Below are 15,058 nucleotides of genomic sequence, written 5' to 3' on the forward strand. Positions count from 1 at the left end.
AATGTGGTCTTGCCCCTAGCGAACAAGCAGTGCCAGTAATCTGTACAGGAGGTTGCCAGAGATGCACGTTTGACTGCATCATTCTTTACTCAGTACAAGTTCAAAAACGTAAAATGTTTTCCACTATTAACTAGGGGTTGTAAATTGTTACGATTGTAATGAGAAACACCGTGTTCTGTGGTTGTATTGCTCACATAAAAACATTGTTTTCCGAAGTGACGAATATCTGGTAACCCAAATATCGAACTATAAACATATGCGGTAGTAGGAAGTAGTGAATGAGGAGAGAACACGCCAGTGTGTGCGGGCTGTTAAATAGGATTTTCTGAAATATCTGTCAAAATAATTTGTCGTTGATTACACACCGTCATTCCTCCGTGTCGTAAGTATTGCTGTGGTTGTTTAGGAAGTATGTCGCATTCTGCCAATGTCTGCTTATCTGCAAGGCCAGTCAGTGCCCAGATGTTCTAAAGCTTAATATGTGATTCAGATCAAATTGTCATATCAGTTATATGAATACAATTTAATGTCGTTGGGTTAAGATAACTTGTGTGAAATGTACGCGTTGTTAAATGACTGGTGCCTGGAAGTGATTGTATGAGATCAGACTTGATGTATGTATGTATGTGTGTGTGTGTGTGTGTGTGTGTGTGTGTGTGTGTGTGTGTGTGTGTGTGTGTGTGTGTGTGTGTGTGTGTGTATGTGTGTTCTAACGATTATTAGAAATATTATTTGACTATTTAACAATTATTGCAATGATTAACCATTAGCTCTTAACCGAGCTTTTGCCCCGACTTAAAATGTTGTAAACGTGTATTAGCATTAAAGAGGAGAAAATCGTCTTTTTGAAATTAACTGAATTAAAGAGAAAAGTTTAATTCAGTAAAAAGATCACTGCAAAAATCCTATTGTTATCAAGTGTTTTTGTCTTATTTTCCATTTTTTTTTTTTTTTTTTTTATAAAAATCCTTAAAACAAGGTACATGTAGGCCTATTGAGTAGCAACACAAGATATTTGGATTTGCTTTAAGAGAATGTATCTTAAAATATAGGCCTAAGCGTTTTTGTATATAAGTGTATTTTTTCACTTGGTTACACTTCTGCGAGTGCAGTAAAGATAAATATACTTATATTCGAGATCAATTTTCTAAAAGCAAGTCTAAATATCTTATGCTACTTTTCCGGTTAATGCATCTTTTTTTAAAGGATTTTTAGATATTTTAAAATATTTGTATTTATATTCAACATTCTCAGATACTTTTTTTTTTTCTTGTGCAGTTTAGCTGCTAAAGAAAATGTACATTGTTAAAACGAGTTTTAACAGGAGGTTTTAGAAATTTATATTGGAAAAGCCAAACAAAACGTATTTTTTGCTGTGTATAATGGGGCGAAGACTACCTTCTCTCACTTTTTTGTTCACTTCAATCCATCTTTAACGCTCAAATAAACAAACTCTCTCTTATTAATAAATCTTCGGTGAGAGTGCAGACATCAGCTTGTCCTTTCCACACCATCGGTGAAAGTAAAGTGACAGAAATAGCAGGGTTGCATATACGGACATTTCTGATGAGTGAGATGAGCGGCAATGAGCAACATTTAAAGAAATAGAGAGCTCAAGAGTAGAGAAAGGCATTGGGAAAAAACATCACCCAAGTCCCCAAAACTGCAACCACCTCATTATTTTCAGCAGTTTTTCCTTTCAGTGCAAATCAATGTAAAAATTATGTTTGTTGATGTGTTATCATGAAAACTCTCGTTTTTATGTGCTTGAGTTTGTCAATGAATTTCAGGATCATAGTTTCAGTCAGGGATGAACATCCAGTCCGGTCCATTAATTTGGTTGATACATCCAGTCTGTGATAAGTCGTGTAGTGTGCACTTGGCTTTAGTATATGTGCCTTTGAGCATTTGTCTCAAGCATCTCACTCTGTCTTTGGCGTAAACATAAGGGTCACTGAGCTACAGCGTTTTAAATTGAGCTCAGAATCAATTCAGATTTTTGGGAGAATCGATTCAGAATCATTGGAGAAAGAATCGTGATGCATTAGAGAATCTATTTTTTTTTTCTCCCACCCCTAGAAAGAAAATGGTGAAGGAGACTATTATTTCCTAACATTTTGTTCACAGAAGATATAAATGAATGAAAGACATGTGGGTTTGGAAAGCATAGGGTGAGCTTACACTTGAAGTTAAAAGATTATATAAACAGTGTGAGAATTGTTGTGCTTTATTATTTTAGTAAACAGAAAGATGTCACCAGATGAATTAGTCTACTTAGGAATCCTTGCTGCATCAGTACCTGTAGGATTCCTATTCCGCTGCCTAAGTAAGTCTGATCATGTCCTTTTTTCATGTTTTACTGGTAGAGTCTACATATTAAAATCAATGTTTGAATTGGGAGGGGGAGGGGGTTTTAACCCCAAAAGGTTTACGGGACCTCCAATAAGGTCAAAATAATGTAACTTGGGGGTTCCCCTGGTGTTTCATCAAAACTAGAATACAAGAAACATAATATTTTATTGTGTGCGGTGACACAACGTATCATTGTCTATTATTTGTGCCATTTTTACAAATAACAGATAATCTATTGTTAAGTCTAACATCTTCCTCTTGTCTTACACATTAAAACCAAAATATTACTAATTTTAATCAATATATTGAAATATTCTGGGATTCATATAGGGATTCTTGGGGAGTTGTGCATGCGTCTGACATAATGATTAAGTTCAAACAGGGTAGACAGTCTCATGCTTTCGTGCCTACCAGCATCAGTAAATGGATCAGTATAATGGGACGGACCCCCAAGAGCTCTGACTCAATTCAAACTTTGATTAAAATGTCTTTTGTATCAAAGAACAAACCATTAAAACTGCTGTTAATGCAGATGCTGACCAATAAAAAAAAGTAACATAAATTAAAAATGTCAGCACACTGTTGCTAAAAACATTAAAAACCAAACAAAGCACAATTAAACCAGCACCTGATAATTGTTTTGGCATTTTTTACCAGGTCCTCCAGTCAAGCAGGGGGCAGCATTGCTTACTGGTTTGATCATCACCATAGCAACCTGTGGGATCCACACTTTACACTCTCTTTTCACAGTGTTAGGAACATGGCTAATTATAAAGATCAACTGGAAGTGAGTAGCTGTCATGTACATTTCATATTAATATTAGACATCTCTTTGGTGAGCTTCGGCATTCTCTGTGCACAAACATCCTCTTTTGCTTTATATATCTGACAATATTCCCCAATTGAATTACTTCTATGCAAATATTTTATTTGTGGATTTAAGGGGAGGCATACATTTATAAAGGTAATTCACTTTAACCCGTGGTTTTGTCTTGTCTGTATTTAGGAGTGCCCCATCTTTGACTTTGGGCTGGACATTTCTTTACCTCCTCTTTTTTCGTATGGTTACCTGGTTTGGCCTCCCTCAGCCAACACCATTTGCCAATGCTATTCAGCTTCTTTTAACTTTAAAGGTAAAGCACAATTTAATTACACACCTTACAGTAGTTCTCAACTGGTTTTGCTCCAGGACCAATGTACATAATTAGACATAATTTGATGACCCAATTAACCTTATGCTAAAATGCCTTAAATTATTATTTTTCTCACATCAATCAACAATCTATACCTCATAATCACAAAGCAAAAAACATATTTTGATAACGTTGCAAAAAACTGAAATATCACATTTGCATATGTATTCAGACCCTTTGCTATGACACTAAGAAATTTAGCTCAGGAGCATCCCATTTCTCTGGATTATCTTTGAGATGTTTATACACTTTGATTGGAGTCCACCTGTGGCAAATGAAATTGATTGGACATGATTTGGAAAGACACACATCTGTCTGTACAGTGCTGTGAAAAAGTATTTGCCCGCATGATGTCTTCTGTTTTTGTGTAAATACTAAATTGTTTAAAAAATTCAAACATAAAACAAAGGCAAACACAAATTACAGTTTTTAAGTGATAATGTTATTTATTGAAGCAAAAAAGTTATTACCAACTTGGCCTGTGTCAAAACATTATTTGCCCCCTTAGTTACTAAATCCCCAAATCTATGAAACTGGATTTATAATGGGGTTCAGCTGGACTAGACACACACAGGCCTGATAACTGTCAGCCCTGTTCAATCAAATCAACACCTAAATCGAAATTGTTCAGCTACATGAAGTTGACTAAAAGGTCTCACCCAGTAGCACACTATGCCAAGGTCAAAATAAATTCTAGAAATGATGAAGAAAAAGGTGATTGAAAAACATCAGTCTAGGAAGGGTTACAAAGTTATTTTAAAGGCTCCTGGACTCCAAAGAACCACAGTGAGTCATTATCTCCAAATGGCAAAACTTGGCACAGGAGTGAACCTTCCCATTAGTTGCAGACCTTCCAAAATCCCTCCAAGAGCACAGCAATGACTTATCCAGGAAGTCACAAAAAAAGCCAAGGACAATATCGAAGGAACTGCAGGTCTCTCTTACATCAATAAAGGTCACTGTTCGTGACTCCACTATCAGAAAGACACTGGGCAAAAATGCCATCCATGGAAGAGTGGCAAGGCGAAAACCACTGCTAACCCAGAAGAACATTAAGACTCTTCTGAATTTTGCCAAAACACACCCTGATGATCCTCAAATCTTTTGGGAGAATGTTCTATGGACTGATTAGTAGAAAGTGGAACTGTTTGGAAGATGGGTCCTATTACATCTGGCATAAATGAAACAGAATTCCACAAAAAGAACATCATACATACGGTGGTGGTAGAGTGATGGTGTGGGGATGCTTTGCTGTTTCTGGGCCATGAAACATGAATTCTGCTCTTAATCAGAAAATCCTAAAGAAGAATGTCCAGTCATCAGTGCGTGAGTTGAAGACAATGATCTAAAGCATAGGAGTAAGTCCACTTTTAATTGGCTCAAAAGAAGCTAAATTAAAGTTTTGGAGTGGCTTAGTTAAAGTCCTGACTTGAATCCAATGCTGTGGCAGGACCTTAAATGGGCGAAAACCCTCCAATGTGGCTGAATTAAAGCAGATCTGCAAAGAAGAGTGGGCCAAAATTCCACCACAGTTTGTGAAAGACTGCTCTCCAGTTATCAGAAGCTTTTGTTTGCAGTTGTTTGTGCTAAAGTGGCACAACCAGAAAATAAGTTTAAGGGGGCAGTTCATTTTTCAAATGGGTGATATAGGTGTTGGATAACTTTTTTGCTTAAATAATAATAAATAAATAAAAAAAAAAATATATATATATATATATATATATATATATATAATTTTTTTTTTTTATAAGAACTTTAATGTATTTTGTATTTAGTATGAAAAGTACACAAAACAGAAGAAATCCGGAAGGGGGCGGGGGGAAAATACTTTTTCACATCACTGTATAAGGTCTCACAGCTGAAAATACATATCAGAGTAAAAACCAAGCCATATGGGCAAAGGAACTGCCTGCAGAGCTCAGTGATAGGGTTGTGTCGAGGTACAGATCTGGGGAAGGCAACCAAAAATGTTGGCTGCATTTAAGGTTCCCAACAGCACAGTGGCCTCCGTACTTCTTAAATGGAAGAGGTTTGGAATAACCAGGACTTTTCCTAGAGCTGGCTGCCTGGCCAAACTAGCAATCGAGGGCTGACCAAGAGCCCGATGTTCACTCTGGTTGAGCTCCAGAGATCATGTGTGGAGATGGGAGAAACTTGCAGAAGGACAACCATCACTACAACACTCCATCGATCTGAGCTTTATGGCAGAGTGGCCAGATGGAAGCCTCTCCTCAGTGCAAGACACATGAAAGCCTGGTTGGAATTTAAAAAAAAACCTAAAGGACTCTCAGACTGTGAGAAACAAGATTCTCTAGTCTGATGAAATGAAGATTGAACTGTTTGGCCTCAATTCCAAGCATCTTGTCTGGAGGAAACCAGGCAACGCTCATCACCTGTGCTATTACCATCCCAAAAGAGAAAAAAGGTGGTGGTAGCATCATGCTGTGGGTGTGTTTTTCTGCGGCAGGGACTGACAGGTTTAAAGGAAAGCTAAATGCAGCAAAATACAGAGATATCCTTAATGAAAATCTGGTCCAGAGCACTCAGGACCTCAGACTGGGCCGAAGGTTCACCTTCCAATGGGACAATGACCCTAAGCATACAGCCAAGACAACGCAAGAGTGGCTTGGGGACAACTCTGTTAATATCCTTGAGTCGTCCGTCCATGCGTGTGTGTATATGTGTATATATATATATATATATATATATATATATATATATATATATATATATATTAGTATTTTCCCACCTGTTGACCTCAACCCTCTCCAAAAAATCCTGCATCCTATGATTGAGTTGCAACCTGCCAGTTGAGAACCAGGGATTTATTACATGTTTTAGTCTCTTAATATAATAATTGTTGAATTGCTGTTGTTTTAAATACACAGATGGTCAGTTTAGCCAATGAGGTTCAAAGTTATCACTTGGATAAAAAACAGGAAGTGAGCGCCTTCTCCAAGTCCCCAGTGGTTGGAGGATTGTCCCATGAGCCCTCACTCTATGACACAATATCATATAGCTACTGCTATGTGGGCATAATGACAGGTATTTTGCATGACTGTTGATTTGAATGTGTGGGAATGCTATTCATAAGTCTATTCATATCTTCCAAACTGTTTTGAATGTTTGCTAACTTGTCTTTCTGTTTCTCCCTGCTACTAGTTCAGTAATGTGTGAGTCCAATTTCTTTTTATAACTGATTGTGTTCATTATTTCTCCTCTTTTGCCATTATTTGTCCCTGCCAACCAACCATCTACTTGCTTCTGTTTCATCGTACTCAAATGTGGCACATTTTCCCTTTTAATCTTCCATTCCAATATTCCATTCAATTTCATGTCTACTCTCCATTTGATTTCAATGTCATGTGATATCTCATAAATTGCCCATCTTCCAACATTTCTTCATTCATAATTATGACTATACACTCTTCACTTTTTCATTCCAACATTTTCCATTCTTTCCCCCGCCCACATTTGCCGGCACCCCAGGTCCCTTCTTCCGTTATCAGACTTTTTTAGACTGGTTGCAGCAGTCCTGTCCCCTATCTCTGCCGGGTAAAGAGGCCTGCCTTCAGAGGCTGAAGATGGTGCCTGTTTACGGAGCTCTCTTCCTAGCAGTCAACTCTGTCTTTCCCTTGTCCTATGTCCGTACTGAAGAATTTTTGGAGCACAACTATTTTTATAGGTTAGTTTCCTTGAGAAAATTATAAATACAGTTTCTAAATTATAAATATCCTGTCTAGAGTCTAAATATAAAGGCCACAGGAGATGTTGTTCCAAACCCATATGACTTTCTTTCTTGTATGAAGCCCTAAGGCAGAATTTTGTTTAATGAATGGGACTGGGGCTTTTAAGCTTAAAAAAAGACATAAAAGCACAAGATAGACTGATAATAGTTTTGACTGATATTTTTAACCAACATTCAAATGTTTTCATTTAATCGGTTTTCATTTTGTTTTGTTTTTTATTCATGTTTACTGATAAAGTTAAGCACAAAAGACTTAACCTTAATCTTAATCAATTAGTAATTAAGTGAAGGGCTTTGCAAAGGTGGATATTGCAACTAAAACTTGTTACAGACTCTTTGTGGACACAATATTACAGTAGTTTTGTAAAGCAGTTCACCCTCAGAAGTTAGTGATAAATGATTTGTTTTGTGCTTAAAAACAGAAATAAAACAAGAGTTAAAAATTGGTTATGCATATCGGTTATCGGACACTTAAACACAAAAATAATCCATATCTGATTGGGCATTAAAAAACAATATTGGTCAGTCTCTAAAAAAGCACCATAAAAATATCATAAAAGCGGTCCATGCAATGTGTGTTATATTTGGACTGTATTGCGACTTATTAAAGAATATAAAAGTGGTCTGAATTCAAGTGATGGCTTTGTGTGAGGAACAGACGAGACTTTTAGTTGTATGGACCACTTTTATGGTGCTTTTATTTTCGTTCTTTTTTTTGTCACTTTCATTATTTGGAAAACAGCGGCCAGGATATTCTTAAAAATTCACCCTTTGCGTACCACAGAGAAAAAAGTCAAACTAGATCGACATGAGGGTGAGTAAACAATAACAGAATATTCTTTTTTGGGGGAACTTTTCCTTTTAAACAAACCTTATTATGATCATTTGCATATAAATCGACTTGGTCCCATTGTTTTTGTAATCAAAGTTTTTTAAATGAACAGGCAGAACACAGATTTCAGATTTAGGGTGTGTTCACACTTGTAATTCGTTCTCTTGGTCCTCTTGGTCCGGACCAAAAAAGAAAATTGTACATTTAGTCCTGGTTTGCTTAGTGTTCACACTGGCATTTTTAACACCAAATCTAACGATACAAAACCAAAGGCATCAGGCTGGCTGCTGGGTCAAATGCGTTTGTTATATTTATATAGGTATATATGGTGGTATTTTTACCAGCTGAGAATAAATGAAGAGCTAATAAAATGTGTAAAGGAGTCAAAACAGCGCCAGGAATTCCTCTGTTGCACACATAGACGAAGGAAGATATGCTGCAAGGACGGCTGACGGCGGTTCCGACGCATGTACCGAACTATCATGCGCAACATAGCTCCTATGATGAGAAAAACTAGGTATGCTTGAGGTCAGTATTAGGCAAATTACTTCCTGTTTTTGGTCCGTTTAGATGTCTTTGTTCCAAGTTGCGTTCATATATCAATCGAACCGCACCAGAGTTCATTTGGAAATGGACCGAGACCTACTTTTCATGCGGTCTCGGTCCGCTTGATTGGTGCGCACCAAGGTTCAGGTGACAGCATTCACACTTGTTCAAATGAACCGCACTAACAGAGCAATCGCACTAGAGTTCGTTTTAGTCGAACCAAACCTGCCAAGTGTGAACGCACCCTTAGACTTTTGCAAAACATACAGTTTTTACTCACATCCTCTGTCTTATTGCTTTGTATCTCTGTAATAGTGATTTTATGTTTCAGGTTTTTCTACATGGTGGCAATATTCTTTGTATTCCGGATGCGTTTCTACTCCGCATGGTGTGGCGCCGAGGCAGGCTGCATCAGTGCAGGCCTAGGCTGTTACCCTCAGGGGGCGCTGTCCAAACCTGGGGGAGGGCCAACCGTGAAATACAGGTAGGGTGTATAACTTTATTACCTGATACCTTTTTACAGCTTTGGCTATTTTTTGAAACAGTCTTAACATTCTCTAAACTGTTAGTGCAATTGTCACAACTGTTTTATCACAACTCTATTGCATGTCTGCAAAATGTCGTAACTCAACCAAAACATGTAGTTCATGCTTCAAAACCTAGTTATTGTGTCATTAAATTGGCCAATGCTACCAAAATGAAAAGTTTTTTTTTTGTCAACATGTAAAGGTTTAGATGTTTTTTCACCATACCAGTCAACCCCGGAAATGTTTGTTATATAAAATAACATTTTTGTATGAATTTTGTTCAGTTTTGATTAGCAAGTGGGTACCTACATGATATTAAGACGCCAGACTATCTACAGGAAGTTGTGAAATCACTTGAGGGTAAAACAAGGTTTGTTCGTATTTGGTAATGTCGATGAAATGTTGTTTATGTTTTAGCCCTGATCCAGACTCAGTCGTGGAGTATGATTTTAAGACGATCCAGAACATTGATTGTTATAACACCGATTTCTGCGTGAAGGTGCGACACGGCATGCGGTACTGGAACATGACTGTGCAGTGGTGGCTTCATAACTACATCTACCCCAACGCCCCTTTCAAAACATACGCTCTCAGGTAACACACAAATACATATTTCAACTACATTACCATCAAAATGTAGTTTTGATTGTTGCAATGACCATCATTAACTACTGACCATCAATGTATCCTAACATTTTGTTCTTGCTAAAAAAAATCAATTTGATTTGAAATTAATGGTATGAAAATAAGCAATAGTTTAAAGCAACTTTTGGTATTGTCTTATCAATGCTTTACTCATCTGCCACAATAATGTAATGCTTTTTAATGATTTTAATTATAACACGTATTCTTAATTTAAAAAATATATTTAATTATTGCTATATATTTAATTATGGACTTTCTATACATACATACATACACACACACACACACACACACTGGCGTCCAAAAGTTTGGAATAATGTACAGATTTTGCTCTTATGGAAAGAAGTTGGTACTTTTATTCACCAAAGTGACATTCAACTTATCACAATGTAGTCAGGACATTAATAACATGAAACATTACTATTACAATTTGAAAAAGAAAACTACTTAAGTGTTCTCATAAAAAAATCCTCCAAGTGCAGCAATGACAGCTTTTCAGATCTTTGGCATTCTAGCTGTCAGTTTGTCCAGATTCTCAAATGACATTTCACCTCACACTTCCTGTAGCACTTGCTATAGATGTGGCTGTCTTGTCGGGCATTTCTCACGCATGAATATTCTAGCTGATCCCACAAAATCTCAATGGTGTTAAGATCCATAACTCTTTTAGAATTATCTGTTGTCCAATGTTTGTTTCTTTGCCCACTCCAAACTTTTTTTATTTTTTCTGTTTCAAAAGTGTCTTTTTCTTTGCAATTCTTCCCATAAGGCCTGCACCCCTGAGTCTTCTCTTTACTGTTGTACATGAAACTGGTGTTTAGAGGGTAGAATTCAATGAAGCTGTCAGCTGAGGACAAGTGAGGCATCTATTTCTCAAACTGATGGACATATTCTCTTGTTTAGTTGTACATCTGGGCTTCCACATCTCTTTCTGTCCTTGTTAGAGCCAGTTGTCCTTTGTCTTTGAAGACTGTAGTGTACACCTTTGTATGAAATATTCAGTTTTTTGGCGATTTCAAGCATTATATATCCTTCATCCCTCAAAACAATGATTGATGACGAGTTTCTAGAGAAAGCTGTTTATTTTTTCCCATTTTTGTCCTAAAATTGACCGTAATTCATGCCAGTCATACTGTGGCAACTCAAAAACAAACACAAAGGCAATGTTAAGATTAATTTAACGAACCAAATAGCTTTCAACTGTGTTTGTTTTAATGGCAAGTGATTTTCTAGAACCAGATTAGCAATTTAGCATGATTATTCAAGGATGTTGGAGTGACGGCTGCTGTAAATGGGGCCTGTCTAGATTTGATGAAAAATTACTTTTTTTAAATAGTGATGGTGCTGTTTTTTACATCAGTTATGTCCTGACTATACTCTGTGATCAGCTGAATGCCACTTTTGTGTGTTTGTGTGTGTGTGTGTGTGTGTGTGTGTGTGTGTGTGTGTGTGTGTGTGTGTGTGTGTGTGTGTGTGTGTGTGTGTGTGTGTGTGTGTGTGTGTGTGTCAGCATCAATATTAAAACCACCTGCCTAATATTGTGTAGGTCCCCCACGTGCCGCCAAAACAGCACCAACCCGCAACTCAGAATAGTATTCTGAGATGATATTCTTCCCACCACAATTTTACAGAGCTGTTATCTGAGTTACAGTACACTTTGTCAGTTCGAACCAGTCTGGCCATTTTATGTTGACCACTAGGCATTTCCGTCCACATAACTGCATTCTAATGGTTGATGTAAACATTAACTGAAGCTCCTGACTATATCTTAGAGTATTTCTGTAACTGCTGATCTCCTGGGATTTTCACACACAACAGTCTCTAGAATTTACTCAGAATGGTGCCAAAAACATCCAGTAAGCAGCAGTTATGTGGACGGAAATGCCTTGTTGATGAGAGTAGTCAACATAAAATGGCCAGACTGGTTCGAACTGACAAAGTCTACAATAACTCAGATAACTGCTCTATACAACTGTGGTGGGAAGAATATCATCTCAGAATGCTATTCTGAGATGCGGGTTGGTGCTGTTTTGGCAGCACGAGGGGGACCTACACAATATTAGGCAGGTGGTTATAATGTTGTGTGTGTGTGTGTGTGTGTGTGTGTGTGTGTGTGTGTGTGTGTGTGTGTGTGTGTGTGTGCGTGTATATTAGTTGAAAAATTTCAAAATTGCATTTCTTTAATACAAATAATGACTACTATTTATTTTATTACATATTATATTGAAATAATGAATAATTAGAAATGATAAGAAAATGTAGTTCATAATAAAACATTTTATCTAGAGGCCATACATTATTTTTCCGGCTTGTTTTCTCAAAAAACAAGGATCAAAAACAAGCCAAAGAATTATGGCCAAAGACCCTTTTAGAATGAACCCACATGAATGACCTCTGTGGGTTTTCTTATATGCCACTATGAACACCATGAAAATCTGGTGTACTGTTTGTAAATTAATCTTCTCATGTATTAATCAGTGGCACATATTTCCACACAAAATTTCTCACAACTTCAGTTCTGTACTGAAAAAATCGGACACTAGTTGAAAAAGCGAATCATTCATTTAGCTTTGATTCCCTTTTTCCCTTCAATATTTATTTCTGTCTTTCTGTGCTGATTTTGATTTATTTGTCTACTCGTGATCAACAACAGAAGCATGTGGCTTTGCAGTTTATGGGGAATATTGATGACCATTTTTTCTTTCTGCCAGGGCTGGATGGACTATGCTAATCAGCGCTTACTGGCATGGCCTCCATCCTGGTTACTACCTCTCATTTCTCACCATCCCACTCTGCATCGCAGCAGAATCAGCCATGGAGGCCTCTGTCAGGGCCCGTTTGGAGCCAACAGGCCAGAATATCTTCGACTGGGTCCATTGGTTCCTCAAGATGAGGGCTTATGACTATATGTGTATGGGGTTTGTTCTCCTGAAGGCCAGCGACACCATCAGCTACTGGAGTTCCATATATTTCATAATTCACATCATCGCATTTGGTTGTATATTAGTAGGACAAATTATGAAAGGGGGTAAAAAGAAAGAAAGGAGGGAACAAGGCAAAGGAGATAAAGAGGTGAAGAAAGAGGATGTGGTGGTGAGAGAGAAGGCAGAGTGATATTAATGTGTGTATGATTGTGCTGTTTGGTGAAGAGTTGGCATGTTTACAAGAACAGGAAGGAAAAAACACACTGTAATAGCCATCAACTGCCATTTAGATATTGTTTGAGCTTTTCAGATTTTTCTTTTTATTACAAGAACAACACAGAGAAAGCAGTTACAGATTGTGATAAAATCTTTTTTTTTAATAACAGGGAAAATACTGTTGGTCTTTAGTGAATTTAGACAGTTAAATAAATGCTTAGTTTAATATATTAAAGTCCCGCAGCTATACCTGCACATCCCAGGCTCTCATCACTGGTGTTTTTGTGTTATTTAATATTCCATAATACATTTCCATAAAAGGATGCTTTTATTTTCAATTTAATAGCATGTGGAAATCATGAAAATAACATTGAAAAGAGAAGAGAGTTTGCCTCAAGGTTGGCTGCCTTCTCAAAAATGCTGACTTTTTACTTTCAGATCAAGACTGTGAGTTGATGTCAGACTTTAAATACGAAGTTGCATGTCCTCAGTATTTGCAGAGACCCTCTTTTCAATATTTTTCACGAACTCACTCTTTGCTTCTCTCCCCAGCCTCTTGTATGTTTTTTGTATATCCCACGATAAAGAAACCTCTATAGGGTTAATTTACCTAGCATGGCAAGCTGAGGTTTAGCATAGAGACCATTGCGCCAATGGTTTCTACGATCTACTTAGGCTTATATTGCTTTTGGGAAACACAGCCCAGGTCAATACTGTTTAAATGATACTCTTTTTCTAGGTTGCTAACTTGCTATGATCTAGTGGAGCGAGATTTGTATTATATATTAATCGCGGTGCTCTGTTGAACAGTGGCCCTGAGACTAGATTTTCAGCTCCCCCACAAAGTACTTATGACTGAATACATATGTTTACAAAAAATATCCTCTCATATTAGACCTGTATCACTAGTTTTAGCACAAATCTATGGAGCTCGACACTCCAGTGGTGTCACTAAGGTAATTCAACCTTCAGAAGAACAATAAAAGCATTAAAAATGAAATGTATGGGATATTAAAAGTTGGTTTGCCTTGTTTTTCATCCATTCTGATGGGTGAATTGAGTATTTATTAATGGGTTATGTTTCACATGTACAGTATCCGGGATATTTGTATTCTACAACAAATGTGACAGTGGTTGAGAACTTTTATCTGTTTTCTTTCTTTTTCAGACCTAATGTTTTGCTCTTTTCACTTAACATTTGTTGTAAATTACACTTTGGTGTAAAGTGTTGCTAAAACTGTTTGTGCTCTAAATGTGAGCATTTTTCACTCATCTGTTCTTCAGAGTTATTACTGCATATCTGAATTATCTCCACATTCCTGCCCCTGAACATATTTGAAATAATCAGCCAGATGAGAGAAAAACCTCACATTTCTGTTGTGAGGGTGAATTTGTTCATTTGGATTCTGTTTGATTCTGGTTAAGATTAAAAGTAATATTAATTAAATGTGATTTTCTCAAATTATCATGTAAAACTTATTTATTTGGGAAAGCACAATACCACAATTTTGGACTTTTTGTTCTGGAACACTGCATGGTCGTGCTGGTGTTTAGAAGTTTATTGATCAGTTCATATTGTACACTGGTTTAATTATGTTTATTCTACATTTTATCCTTGACATGTATCTTCTGGAGTAATAAACACAAGATGTAAAACTTGTATCTTTGAAGCAGATCTTTCATTTTTGTTAGCAAATTAAATTCTCAATGTCCTCTTGGAAGTACTTTTACCCTCATTGAAACCACAGTGCTTTTAATCCCTGCCAGAATCCACCTGTTCAAATTTCTGTTTGGAGACAAAATGTGTTTAAAAAAAACATCATCTGGTTTTAACACGTGGGATCACTTTTCATAAATGTGTCATAAATGTTTTATTCTTTGGATTTTCTTTTCTGTCATGATTGCCAGCACTCAAAATATTTGAAGATAATTGGAAAACTATTACCTGCTCTTTTAGCCATGTTTAATCAATGTTACATAAATGTGTGATAAGAGAGGAATGTTTTTATTATTTCACTTGTTTCTTAAAAGTGTGTGTGTAGTAGTACGATTTGAGAGTTGTTTATAATGACTTT

The 15,058-nt window shown here is 36.8% G+C and overlaps 1 protein-coding gene across 1 annotated transcript; it reads left to right on the forward strand.

Moving 5' to 3' along the window:
* Positions 1-264: 264 nt before the first annotated feature.
* Positions 265-15,017, forward strand: LOC127658128 (lysophospholipid acyltransferase 7-like). The gene is made up of 9 exons (XM_052147240.1): positions 265-382; positions 2,240-2,326; positions 3,010-3,139; positions 3,359-3,485; positions 6,434-6,590; positions 7,035-7,230; positions 9,003-9,155; positions 9,616-9,792; positions 12,555-15,017. Exons 2-9 carry the CDS (start codon positions 2,251-2,253, stop codon positions 12,955-12,957), a joined length of 1,419 nt encoding a protein of 472 aa, XP_052003200.1. The 5' UTR covers positions 265-382; positions 2,240-2,250; the 3' UTR covers positions 12,958-15,017.
* The last annotated feature ends 41 nt before the right edge of the window (positions 15,018-15,058 follow it).

Source organism: Xyrauchen texanus, chromosome 17 (genome assembly GCF_025860055.1).
Source record: "Xyrauchen texanus isolate HMW12.3.18 chromosome 17, RBS_HiC_50CHRs, whole genome shotgun sequence".
Taxonomy (NCBI): Eukaryota; Metazoa; Chordata; class Actinopteri; order Cypriniformes; family Catostomidae; genus Xyrauchen; species Xyrauchen texanus.